At 36.7% G+C, this 14,367-nt stretch overlaps 2 protein-coding genes across 2 annotated transcripts in view; both read left to right on the top strand.

Moving 5' to 3' along the window:
• The first annotated feature begins 427 nt into the window (after positions 1-427).
• The window catches only part of LOC105617838 (retinoic acid receptor RXR-alpha-B), a 56,568-nt gene continuing 42,628 nt past the window's right edge, over positions 428-14,367 (top strand). The window contains exon 1 of the mRNA XM_012199389.1: positions 428-515. Within this exon, the coding sequence (XP_012054779.1) occupies positions 428-515 (88 nt within the window). The remainder of the gene's footprint in view (positions 516-14,367) is intronic.
• On the top strand, positions 6,151-6,563 carry LOC105617837. Its single transcript, XM_012199387.1, has 2 exons — positions 6,151-6,370; positions 6,457-6,563. Exons 1-2 carry the CDS (start codon positions 6,151-6,153, stop codon positions 6,561-6,563), a joined length of 327 nt encoding a protein of 108 aa, XP_012054777.1.

The raw sequence follows: 14,367 nt of genomic DNA, 5'->3' as shown, positions 1-14,367 counted from the left end.
GGGATTCAAGGTCGCTGTACGATTCGGTGAAGAATTCTTTCGTAGCTTCACGTCCGTCGTTATCCCTTCCTGCTTCTGAAAGCTACTCTTCTCTTTCTACCTTAGAATAGTTAAGCAACCGGTCGCGCGATCGATCACGAACGAACCAAAGAAGTGCAGTGAGCAACCATACCAAATCGATACCAAAAGAAGGAGTACAGCTCGAGCGAGGGAGGGTAGGACAAGGTGGAAGGCACAGGACTTTTTTCGCGAGATGACGCGGTGTGGACGAGGCGAAGGTTCCGTCTGAAAAGAAACAAAAAAGGTCGAGCCACGAGCGGGGTAGTGTGCCGCGGGGGGTGGTGGTGTGCGTGTGTGTGAAAAGAACGGCAAAATAAATCGGTCCACGGTGACGAGTGAAAGTAGATCGGGCAGGCAGCCGGGCAAGATGATGAAGAAGGAGAAGCCGATGATGTCGGTGACGGCCATCATCCAGGGCACTCAGGCCGTCGCTCAGCATTGGGCACGTGGCAACTGTACGTATTATATATATCTATAATATATCCTCTATGTAATCGATGTGCGATGCCGATCGATCGCCATGCGCTAATTTCATGAGATCACCGGAGAAACGATATTGCGGTCTATAACGATATAAGTGAAACTTACCGGCCAAATTACTGTACACTTGAAGTCTCGTTTTTAAATTATTTATGCGTGGCCATTAGCCTTGAGAGGATATAGTTTGAAATTATGTATTTAACAGTGTTTTAAGAAGATGTAATAAGATTCTGTAATGAAACTACATTATAGGGCAATTTTTGTGTATTATAGTTGTATGAGCGATCGTTAGATCTCTATTTTTAATTAAGATTAGCAAATGAGTCGTGCCGAACGAAACCGGGACAAGAGAACACGAGGCACAGATTTTTATCAAATATATTATGTTTGAGTTTTAGGTAAGAGAAAGAACTTTTGTCAAATGCTTAGAATTAATTAGCGAATTCTATAATAAAAATATATAATAAAAGTAGGTATGTTCTTAGACAACGACGCGCTCATTAAAAAGTAGTTTAATATTTATGAAATCTCCGACAATAAGAGATCGCTGACGTTGATGATTCAGCCGTATATTTTTCTCGCTAATACGTCATTTAAATTGATAAAAATTCCGTTTCATTAGCGGTTTGTAGATTGCGAGAGCAATTGACCTCGCGTGATTGTTACCTCGCTCGGAAGGAAAATCGTATCTCTATGACGAAGAAAGCGGGGTAATGTTATTTCGATTATACGATTCCACATAACGAACTTCATAACAGGGTCATTAAGTGCATTGAAGCGAACCGAACTGGAATGTGGTTTTCGCGGGCTGTTGTGGCTATGCTAATTAACGCTTTACTATTTCCAAGTATCGTTAAATCGTAACTTAAAAATATTTAAACGAAGTGAATTATCCTGGACGAATAATAATTAGCGTGTTGATGCTAGACTGTTGATTAGCACCGCAGTTTCAAGGTTTGGTTTTACTCTAATCACACAACTCAACGCTGTACTCATCAATGACACATTATTTTTCTCCATGGTGACCGTGAAACTCAACAATATTTGCGCAAACAATTAATTCTATGTAGTTTCTGTTGCGCGAACGAATCGTAAAGATGCAAATTAAATGCCTTTGTCTTTCAGAAAAAATAATTAGCGTGGTTTATAGTCGAGTAAGGCTTGACTTGTTTATTGAAGTTACTTGTTTGACTTGTTGACTTGTTTATTGAATCGAGATACGCGAGATGCGGAAAGAATTTAAAAAATTAGCTAGCTACAGATCTGAAAACAATTTTATTGTTAAAATAATTATATGGAAAAAAAATTTCATTGAAGTATAATATCTAAAATTTAGCTAAATACAGATCTTTGTTAGATCGAAGTAATTATGTATAGAAATCTATAAATATGAACTAATGTTGCAAAAAGTTTTGACACTCTAGCAATCAGCTTGAACGTCCTATGTAATTATTTTGACAGTTCAACAAAAGTTAAATGTTAATGTTTAACTAAAGTTTTGACAGCGTTGCTCACCACGCTCGAGTTTCCAACGTAATTATTTTGGATCAATAAAATAAATTTCAGATCTATCTTTTAAAAATTTTAAATTATTTCGGTCTATCGAAAGACCAGAGATTTTGGACTGCGTTTTCATCGATTCGAGTATACTGTGGACATAACAACAGCCGCTCTTGAATTAGCTTGTCGTATCCGTCGCGACATGCTGGAGCGAAGTGAGTCACCCGGTTCGTGTGATAGCCTGCCGTCTTGCATCAAGCGACCGATACGCGCCACACGGTCGACGCATATACATCGTAGATATAGATGCTAAATGTACGGGGTGAAGGTCGGCTATTGAGACGTGAATGGCGCAATTTGCGGCAGCGGCGGCGACAGCGGCGGTAGCGAGTTGGACGAGCGCGCTCGTTATCAGTCACCGCTTTTAAAGACGGCCTTAGATCGGGCCTTTAAAGCGCGAACGAGCGAGCGAGAAGGTCACGCGAATGCGCCCCGTTATCAGTGCCCGCGGACGCGATTTACGAGGGCGTTTTTGAGCCTTATCGCGTGTATACGTTCCTCTATATTACCGCGCAACATGCGCGCCCCGTTCCTCGCGCGCGGCCGCCAGAATGTCGGCACGAAACACGGAGGAACTTTCCGCACAAAACATAAACATCGTATCGGGCGATTTAACCTAACCGGTGTACGGAGATCGATGCTCCTTCAGGAAAAATTGATGCCGATCGAGAAGTCAACGTCGCGACGATGAAATCTCGTACTCATTACTACTCTCTGATAACATTTTTTTTCTCTGTTTTTCTATCTGGACGGTCTACTACAAAAAAGTATATAGATTATATATTTGCTTGTAGATTATATACTGCGTGCCGGGGGAATTTTGTGAAAGCATTGTTATTATCTTTTTGAGTTGTCGAAAAAGTTCTAAATTACTTTTTACAAAATGATTTTTACAAATTTATTCAGGGAGATCATAATAATTAATGTAGTTTTTTGAAGGGTAAGTTAGAATTTTTTTGACAGTCTATTGTATTATTATTAGATTACTTCTACGTTTCTGTTGCCCCGCCGTGATCGTGCGAATTGATTCGATTGAATCGGATAACGTCGCAAAATAATTCCGCCCCGGGCGACGAAATTCACGGTCACAAACCTGATCGTGATCGATCATGTCGTTGACAGCCGCGCGTCTGTAGACAAGAGCTCGTCTGTTTGCCGAATGGCGCGAAATTGCTCCACAAAGTCCTACGTCGTTGGTGTTATCGGATAAGACGCCGCGCGCGTTTCTTTCTTCTTATCATTCACGATGCACCAGGTAATTCTTCACGTCAAGATAAAAAGAAAACACGATAATTCGCGGAATGAAGAGAACTATCGCGTGCATTATCAGCTGGTCAATGCGCGCCGTATCGCGACGAAACGTCGATCAATCATCCACGCTATCACATCAAATTATAAATACAACGCATTCACACCGAACTTACGAATTCATTTTACTGCGTGATTCGTTTCTCTTTACATCGCAAGAAAAATCTAAGACGTCGTGTGTCCCTTCGCGATGTAGTTCAAACAAATTACGCGCCGATTATTTGTCGATCTTGAAACAGTCCTAAACCGAAGCTGGTAGTAATGTCACAAATTAATTAACAAGAAATTTAATATCATTGCAAATAGGCATCCTAAAAATTATTAAGTACATATTTTAATATTTTAGTATTTTTATATTTTTATTTCAGTATTATTTTAATATTTTAAAAAGTATTTGTAAGGTTTGTGTTTTAAAAGAAGAAAAGATAGAGATCATTATTTATCCAGGTGATTCTAGTAGACTTCAATAAAAAGAAATATGCAGGATATGAATGACTTATCCTATGTACTAATATTCATAATAGTAATTGCCTCACCTCGATCACGTTTGAATTAACCGATGATTACTATCGATCGTGAATTGCGTCGTTCGAGGACGGACGAGGAGTTAATCACATCTTCGTGATCGAGGGTATGATCGTATGACGAGCATTTACTATTTATCGCGACGTAACCGTGGCCACGCCGCCCACGAGTGGCATAGTTCCAATATGGTCGGTGGAGATGATTGCATCGCGAGCATCTTGGATGATTTCAGTGCTGGGACGTCACCCTAGAATTGACGATGATGGGCTTATGCTGTTTGTACATTGAGAGAAAAATTTTGATATTTGATATTTGTTATATATATATATATATATATATAATTACATGTTATTATAATTATATATTATTATAATTACATGTTATTATAATTATAATTATTGTTGCTATATGTTAGTATAATAATAATTGTACCTAATTTTATCAACAAATATATATAATAATATATAATATATATATAAATAATAATAAATATATATAAATATATATAATAATCCCGAAAATGTGAATTATAATTATTATCATAAAATGATAGCAGTTACAATAATTTGTAGTAATTTTTTTATGTTGACTAAAAATATAAATTATAGTTAAATTATTGTAATTACAATTATTTTATTGTTATTTTTTGTTATCAATTATATATATTTATTGATAGAACTTTACATATTATTTATTACTAACAGCAGTAATAATCACAATTACAGTAATATGTAATTATATAGTTTATAAATATAAAACATTTTTCTCTTTATGTACAACCGATATATTGCGTTATCGCGGACGCATTTATCGCATCGCTCATTCCATATTCCGGAGATAATCGATGCGTATTGTTCGCATCGATTATTGATAACCGATATCACCGGCCTGAACGAAAATATATGTTACTTTCGGATTTGCATACATTCGTGAAAATCTCGCGACGTGCAATACATTCGACTCATGATTAAATGTTTAGATAATGATTCGATACATGATTCCGTTCTCTCGATACTCATTACATGGCTATGCGTACATTAATTAGCGTATATGTTACGTCTATGTATGACGAATATTATATCACGTTAATGAATCCGATTCGATAAAAGTATCACAGTCGTCACCGATGTTATTTATTAAATATAAAATTGTATTTATTATTATATAAAGAATATATTTTGCTTTTTGAAATGTAAGAAGCTAATTGTAGAGTGTCCCATAAATCTAACATCATAGAGCATTATTGATGCGTGTAATGTCATATTATCCAATTAACACTAAAAGTCTTCTTTATACTCACTAAAGATGACTCTTTTTCATGCATTATTTGGATAAATTTGTTTCGACTTGACTTAACCTTACTTAACTTCATGATAAATATAAAAATTGTGTTTTTCTAGCTATTACTAAATTAATTGTAACTTCAAAAGTTACTACAAAACTATTAGTTAGTTTAGTGATAAACTATCAGTTAGTGATAAACTATAGCTAAAAAAATATTTTTATATTATCAAGTTAAGTGTAATCAAAAGTTAAACCAGAAAATGAAAAACTGGGCCTAAAAGGATAAATATCGAGCGATTAAATTACTACGAAAGTAAAGAAAGTGATAAAAAACCAGACATAATTTTTGAAAAGTCAAAAAATTTCAAAATCCTATTTTTTACAAGAAATACAACGATAATCCAAAAAAAAGCAGAAACGAGCAATAATGCTTGATTTAGTGTCAATCGTGTGCTTCTTTACTGTACAACACATCTAATTTTATTCTCTTAAAAATAACGGTACACGATTTATAAAAGCTGCGGCCTTGTCTCTTTAATTTTTCTTCTACAATGCTGGATTTATGGAGCATCATTTCTCCGCGTGATGCGTCCCGAATTTCCATATAAATTTATCACTAATCTCGTGCTCTAGAAGCGCATGAGAATCCGGGCACCGGCTTGCGCAATGCTTGCAGTCAGATGATACATATAGATACGAGCGATTCATAGGGAATTGCTCTCGTTTCTCTATCTCTCTTTCTCTCGGCCTCTGTAAATCCTGTGGCTGCGTTTATTTAGCCTAGACCGTCGTCGTTGCCTCTATCGTCGTCGTCGTCGTCGTCGTCGTCGTTGTCGTCGTCGTCGTCGTCGTTGTCGTTGCCGTTGTCGTCGTTTCTACGTTATCGCATACGCGTTTTACGTACGCACGACCGTGCACGCACACGCGTACGGGATGCGTGTTTCTCCGTGCGATAAGCTCCGTAAGCATCACGCGAGGCTCCGGCAGGCACGCAGAGGCCTCGGCTGCTCCAGTGCAGCTAATGTACACGGGTACGATGCAACCTTGGCACCGATGGGAACGAGCCGTGAAGAGCAGGTCCTGCTATCGCGTATCGTGTGTACACGTGTACGCGCGCGCATCGCATACAACATCGCGTCTTCTATTGAATCAGGTTCGCCATGCGTGTGGGTTGCGGACGTTATTTTATTTTATTTTATTTATTTTTTTCTTTTTTTACGACGCGCCGTGTGTTTGTAGACGCTTCATTCGGACGGGAGGAGGATTCCCTTATTTGGAAGATGCCCGATAATCTTTTTTCCACGATCCGAAACGTAAATACGAACGTATGTACGGAATTCGAATAAGAGTGAGATCACGTCCGAGTTTTGGAGTTTCTTTTTAGGACGGTATTCATAGTCCGTTCTTATTTTAAGACCGTTTTAAGTAAAGGATTGGCACAAAACTGGAAATCGGGGAAAATTGAGAACGATCATGGAAATTAGGAAAAAGTCAGGGAATTTTGGCAAAATTTTCTGGAAAGATCTTTGATTTTGTGAATTAAATAAGATAAAATTAAAGAAGTTTAATATGGGCACATCCTACTTTTGCAGTTTTGAAATACTACTAATTAACTTAACAATTAAGTACAAGCAATGTCAACAACATTAACTGCAATTTACATTATTATGTTAAATTGCTCCTTTAATAAAATATTTGATTTCCAGAAATCAGAACGAAAACACAAAACAATTTCAAAATATTATTGAAGGCATCAGGGAAAAGCTGTGGAATTTTAAGATAAGAATTTGTGACAACTGTCTTAATATGATATACAGCTGTCTGATTCATAACACATTGAGAGAAAAATGTCGAAATATTACTTACGAAATTTGATTACGATGACAAAATATACGTTTCTGTGAAATATATCTCTATAAATTGCAAAAAATAAAATATACAGCTTATTTGGAAAGAATAAAGTTTTATTTAAATAAATATTTATTTCTAATAAATAAATAAATATTTATTTCTAATAAATAAATTAATATTTATTTCTAATAAATAAATTAATATTTATTTAAATAAATATTTATAAATATTTATTTATTTATAGTGAAATTAAGATGATCTTAAATATAAGACTATGAACATCAACCTTAGAATTTCTCTCGAGAACAGCATAACGTGATTACTAGTTATATTCAATCGCGCTGCGCAAAAGGCGTCAAATTTTAAAATTAGTTTTTTTTTTGCCCTCCGTATAATCGTCGCGTGACGATTACGATCGACGGAAGTCCCTCGTCGGTCCGCGCGAGCATGAAACGACAGGCATCGTGCAGAAGGAAGCGATCGTTTATTACAGTCACGTTGGCAGGTTTCTCGCGGTGGCTACTGACCGAATAGATGTTTCTGTCACGTATAATACAGCGACGCATACTCGTGCGTTTAATATTCTACCGGTGATTGGCATTATATACATGCGTGTATTTAATTAGTAAGAGAGGGGGAGAAGGAGAAGAATATATTTTACGACGTATTATTATTAATATTATCACACCCGGCGTGAATTTACTTGATCATTCCGCAGAGACGGCGGTAAAGTGTTTCTTTTTCTCCTCCTTTAAAATTAGCACTGTCATTTTCATTGTCACTGAGCGACCTAGGATCGAAGGCGCCCTAAATTTCTAAATTCATGCCATTCGGAATACTAGGACACGGAAAAAGAAGTGCGCGTCGAAATAGCAAGCGAAGACGAAGATGTATCGGGTATGCTCGTCCCGTATGTTTTGTACCGAGATTTTTTTACACGTGACGTGGTGCGGAATGTGCACACAGAAAAATACATACTCTCTAAATCTGAATCAGTGGATAGTCAGTAATTTTTCATTTTCCATACTTAGTATTACTGATAATCAATCACATAAACTAAAAAAGGAAGAATATTTGAATATTATATAACTAAAATACTGATATTTGCACGTTAATTTCAATCTTCCAATACCGAATTCATTGAATTTAAGCATTAAAACAAGGTTAGATCGCATAATAAAGATTGGTTAAGTTAAGGATCTCATATTTAATTCACTAATTACCAACATACTTGGTACTGATATCAGTAATTATTCACTGAGTCAGATTTAGAGAGTATTGTACGCAAGTAATAATTACATAGTTTGTCATAAACATTAAATTTATTCGAAATGTATTCTGAATCCTAGTGAATTTAATCAAGATTAAAAATTAAATCAAATTCGATTTGCTTACGTTTTCATCAATTTTATAATATTCTTCAAAAGAAAATAAATTTGATTACATATAACAATGGGTTTTTAGAAAATCTATTATAAGTATATTTTATAAGATTATCAAGAAAATATTTTTTATTAAAGATAATCGTTACTAAATAAAAAAAATAATTTAATTTATAATTAATTTCAAACTAAATTAAACTAAATTAAAAAAATAAGAGTAAGCACTTTTCTTAGCAATAGAATATTTTTCTGTGTGTGAACGCGGTTGAAAAGACACGCCCTGACATGCGTCAGCTTCATTAGAATATGCGCGTTTTTCAACAAGATTACTCTCGATCGCCGATCATGGTACGAGTGTCCCTCGCTTCCTCCATGCAAAATGCGATGGATCTTGAACCGTCTCGCAACTTGCTTGCGTGGAATGTGTCATCGTCGTTACGCCGCTGAGCGAATGAAGATTAAATCTGGGACGGGGAAAAAGACAAGGGTATGCAGGTCGTAAACGCGATTCTCACACGTGAGTTTAGTTACGGCTGTAACTGGCACAATGAGTAAATAAAGCTAAATTTATTCCGTCCTGTTCGCGTGCAGAAGCTGTTTTTTTTCGCACGTCCTTTCCTTCTAGTATCTATCTTCACTGATTTGTCGAGTCTATTCGAAACGGTAGACATTATCGCTTATTTTTTTAAATAAATTATTTCAAATAAATTATTTTATTTATGTACTTTTCGAAATGAATAACATTTTCTTCTTGATATAAGGAAAAAAACTAAATAAGTGTAAATCAAATAAGTAAAAAAGGATTAACATGATCGAAGCTACATCTTTTAATAATATTTAAACGTAAATTTTAAACAGCTTTCAGCTTATATAAATTATACGCCGATTATTGTTGAACTTGTGAAACGCAATTATAAACTGAAGCTGGAATCACAAATTAAATTGACCGTCAATTTAATAATTGTACTAATTAATAAGCATCTTAAAACACTGCAAATAACTTCTTGCGACAAATATTATTCGAGCCAGAATCTGGAGTTTGAACCTGTAACTTCCCTTGGGTGCTTTTCATTTAGTTGACACAAGTCAACACAAATATTATCCTGTTCTTTGTTATTGATGGAATGCAAAGAAAGGTAGAACATTTGCGTTGACTTGTGTCACTAAATGGAAGCCTTTAAGCAATACAAGTGTCTTTTTATTTTTTATTTTTTTTATTTTCATTACTACGTGCGTCGCTTGCGATGCCGCGTTGAAAACGATCTTCCGAGTTCGGAACTTTCAATAAACCCGCCAACCGACAGCCGGAAGGGAGGAAAAATAGCGAAAACGCGAAATCGATAGGGGAACAAACGTTGATTGCGCTGTCAGGTGTGTGTCGGGCATGTTGTAGCTGCAAACAAAACGTTGCCATTGCCGTTTGACCAATCGAAACGCGTGCTCGTCGCTGTCGATACCGTCGACAAGTTCCGCTCGCTTTGCGACTGTCAAGTGAGACACTCGCAACAGAAACGATCGATACTCTCCTTCGTAATATTAATTAGGAAAAAGCGGAAAAGGGAAGATAAAGTTAGTTTCTGAGAAAAGAAGTTACAATTTTTAAGATGTAAATTACCGAGTCGTTGAAAGTATAAGCGTCATTGAGATATGCAAAGAAATGACAGTTTTTTCGCTCATTTGTCATAATAACGACATGACTAAAAAATTGTCACTTTTCAGTTGTCAGTAGAAAAAGAATTAATGGAAACGTTAAAAAAAATACTTTTAAACTGAGATAGAAATTTCATTCATGCATTTTTTAAAACAGTACTCAGCGTTATATTAATTTCTGTTTAATAATAAATTATTTAGAATCCTAAAATGTAACGCTTTGCAATGACTGCGCACAAAAACAGTGCAGAACCTCAACACAAATAGGACAATAAACTGGACAACGCAGTATTTTAATTAATAGTAATCTACTAATATTAGATAATATAATAATTGGATAGCTGCAAACTACACGTATTTTTAAATTTCTTTCCATCAGAAAAACTGTATATATTTTCACCAGGATTCTTCCTCTACAATTATTTTCAAAATATATTCAAAATATTAAAATTTATTTTCTGAAAAACTGTTTTTTTTTTTAGTATCGCTGTTATAAGTGATATATTCATCTCCTGTAAGAATCTTGTGATACCGTGACAACAGTACCCATTATATACAAGTGCTCGTACTACTGTTCCTTCGAACAAATAGTTTCTCGTGGTAATAATTTCGAAACAATTAGCGGGCTTTCATTAACACGTCAGTGTCGCTACGCGAAATGGACGTGTCCATTTCGTGTCCGAAGACAATGGGAAGCCTTCGAGAATAATACCGAGGACGAGAAGGTTCGCCTCGTGACTGATGACCTTCTTACCTTCTTTCTTACCTTCGAGCGAGCAATGCCGATTACGTAAGCTCGTCGGTTAACGTGTTTAGCGCGGAACCATCGGGCATTCGCCGTGAAAGAGAACACTTGACGAGGAGGAGACGAACGAGAAGGAAGGAAGATAGCGGGAGAGGAGCAAAGGGAACCTGCAGTGTCAGCGAGAAGGCGAGAGGAGAGAACGTGTAGCCGCGCGAACCTTGAAACTGACATTCGTTACGGTATATTTTTGTGCGGCTTCATCTTTAATCGTCGCTAAAAATCGCTCGCGTCGCCACTTTTACGAACGTTAATTTTGTGAGGGTTACCAAGACGGTAAGGAATAAGAAGCATTCATACACGGGCTGCCTTGACTTCTATTTTTATATACACACGGCGTTTACACTTTCCTTATATTTATTATATTGCGAAATATGTGCTTGCCGAGACGCCGACGATTATTTCGATTTCATAATTACGCGCGATGTATCGTCATCGACTCGTATTAAATCTAGCAAAGTTAACTCGCGCTCATTGACGGCTATTTACTCAGCAACACCTTGTTTACCAGCCGGACAGTGTTTTAAGGGCGATCATCCTTGCCTTCGCGAGGCGTAACGATATTTTAAGGCTATTTAAAGCTGCTGCAACGAGTTATATTTTTATTATCCGCCGAGAGAAAATATTTTCCACTGCGAAGGGGTTAATTGTCGCGTATCGCCGAGCTTGCTCCAGATATCACGCTGATAATCGCGAACGAGTTCTCTCGCGTTCTTGTTGGCACGAATATCTAAATAATCGCAATGTTAATTATATTTATTTAAATTTATATTTAACATAAATTTAATATTTAAAATAAATTTCTTGTAAAAATCTTCTAATCGAAAATTAGCTATAAGAACGTTGTTCTTTTCGTAGCAAAATTCTGTAAATAAAAAAGGGATGTCTATCATCTAGCAATGCAGTGATGCGAGAGAAAAAAAATGTACTATCTCGCTCTGACTAAAGCCATAATCACACTAGCGATTACTTTTCAATCCATTAGAACAAAAACACCAGTTGCTTTGCTCTGATTGGTTGAAAAGCAATCGTCAATCGCAATCGCAATTTAATCGGCGATCGCTAATGTGATTATGACAACATGAATTGCCAGCAAATGTCGGACCAGTCAAAAGTGTTTCTCTTATCGCCAATCTTTGATTACAGTACCCTTTACACATCTTTTTTTAACGTCCAATATGTATAAGTTACTTTGCATTCGTTAAGGATCGATTGGTTCTGATTCTCGAGAATGCAATTCGTTTGAAATCGACTTTAAATTTAAACTGGATCTGAAATGTACTATTATAAATTGAAACTTCAATCAGATGTTCGAGGTAAGTCTCTCGTACATCTTTTTTTAACACGTCCGATATATAAATTACTTACATTTGTTAAACAGGATTGTCACAGAACTTGGAAAACCGGGAAAAGTCAGGGGAAAATGTAAAAAAGTCTGGAATTTTGAAATTTTTTTTTTTCACAATTCCCTGAATTCCCATTATAATTTTTTAAATATTATATCTGTTTACATATATAGTTAAATATATTCAAAACAACTTGCGCACTTTAAATGATTTTAATAAAATAATTAAAATTTTATATTTTATTCAGTTTTTATTCGATCTCTCTTTTTCATCATAACTGCATTCTTTCTTCCAAAACTAATTTTTTGCGGGCTTGAATTTGCATCCAAAATTGTACTATGTCACTAAGCTTTTTTCCCCGTTGTTTTTAATAATACAGACTAGCTTTCCTACAATCCTTGAGTCTAAATGTAAAAATTTACATATTTTATATATTACTCATGGAAAATTTTCCATTTTCATCTAGAAAACCTGGAACAGGTTTAAAAATTTAAAAATTCCCTGTTATTTTCTTCAGCAATCCTGTTGGTTCTCGAGAATACAATGTCGTTATCCGAAGTCGATAGGCTTTAAACGATCCTGTTGAGGGAAATGATCTGGAATGTGGTGCGCACATCAGGATCGCGTCGTCCAAGTCCACATCGAGCATTTCTCGTTAAACAAAGTGCATTAACTACGATTAATTTCTACCCACGGGTAGTGCACCAGACTTTTTGCACATCCTGTACATACACCGCGTAGCGAGTGCGATACGCCTCGTTGCACCTACGACAGCGAGGAGTATGCGTTCTCTACCACGTAAACGCGCGCCGCTCGTTTACCCGGTTGAAATCGCGACCCCATGACCTTCGCCGTGATATTCACGTACAAGGCCACCTTCGTCGCGCTCCACACATTCTTATTCATACGTCGCGATTGCACGCACGTACGCTAAAATCGAAGGATCACGCAGGAATATTCCCGAGCATTTCGCGCGGTATTAGCGTGGTAATGCTCGTGAGTTTAATAGCTCAAATATAGCCGCGACTGAAATAGCAATAATCGCTGCATTTTGCACAATTAAAAACTTTTCGCCTTCTTATCCTTTCCCACTCCTGGATTGAAAAATTACTCGAGGGTTCTAATTGAATTACGAAGGAGGTCAGTCGTTAATTGAACCGATAACCGATCGCTCGGTCGTCCATTTTTATATTATTACGTTGTTTACCCTGCGAGAAAATGTAATTTAAAAATTGTGTAATGAAGACGCGAACCGGAAGGGCTTGTGTGACATCATACGACATTGTGAAATTTAATAAAAAGGTCACTCGTTGCATATACTACGACCTACGGTAATAGGTCGTCGCCAGAGGTGCGATTAAATAATAAGTGGTTAAAATAACGAAGACCGTATTGTATAATAATATCTCTGCGAGCGGAGCAGTAACGTGATGGTCAGATTTTTTTTTTTTTTTTTCCCCATAGTGTCATTATTATCCTACGACGCTCATTCACGTAGGACGATAAAAAAAATACCGATTATGCTCAATTTATGTGGGATTTGTACTTAAATCACGTTCGCACGATTAATTCGTCAAACATAAATCTCGATCTTTCAACATTATATAATTGTTTAATGTTCTTTTATTTAAATTTATTTTAAATAATATTCTTCGAGATCTAAATCTAGAACGCGAAACATTGACATTCGAGAGACGAGAACGAAATTAATTTATTCGAATTGTTGGATGACAGTCCAATGACATTTTTTTTTTTAAACCGATGATTCACCCTGTCTGACGAGAATTCGCGGCGTGTGTTACACCTGCGGGGGACACGGACTCGGCAGCTGCAAACACACCCACTCGAGAGCGCTGCACCTAGGCTGAAATTGCGACCCCGTGACCTTCTCCCGGTGACCCAGGTACCAAGTTGCCCTGCACGTGGCACGTTGCGCTATATAAAGTGCGGCTGCATATAGATCTCCCTCGACTTCTCTCTTTCTCTCTCTCTCCTCTTTCTCTTTCTCTCTTTCGCTTGCGCTTTCAGGGCCGTACGCAGCAACGCGGTCGCCACCGTGCAGTCTGTGCACTCGCTTCATCGATCGCTTCTCTGCCCTCTTTCTTTCTCTCTCTCTCTC

This window comes from Atta cephalotes (genome assembly GCF_000143395.1).
Source record: "Atta cephalotes unplaced genomic scaffold scaffold00014, whole genome shotgun sequence".
Taxonomy (NCBI): Eukaryota; Metazoa; Arthropoda; class Insecta; order Hymenoptera; family Formicidae; genus Atta; species Atta cephalotes.
This window is presented reverse-complemented; position numbering and strand designations above follow the sequence as displayed.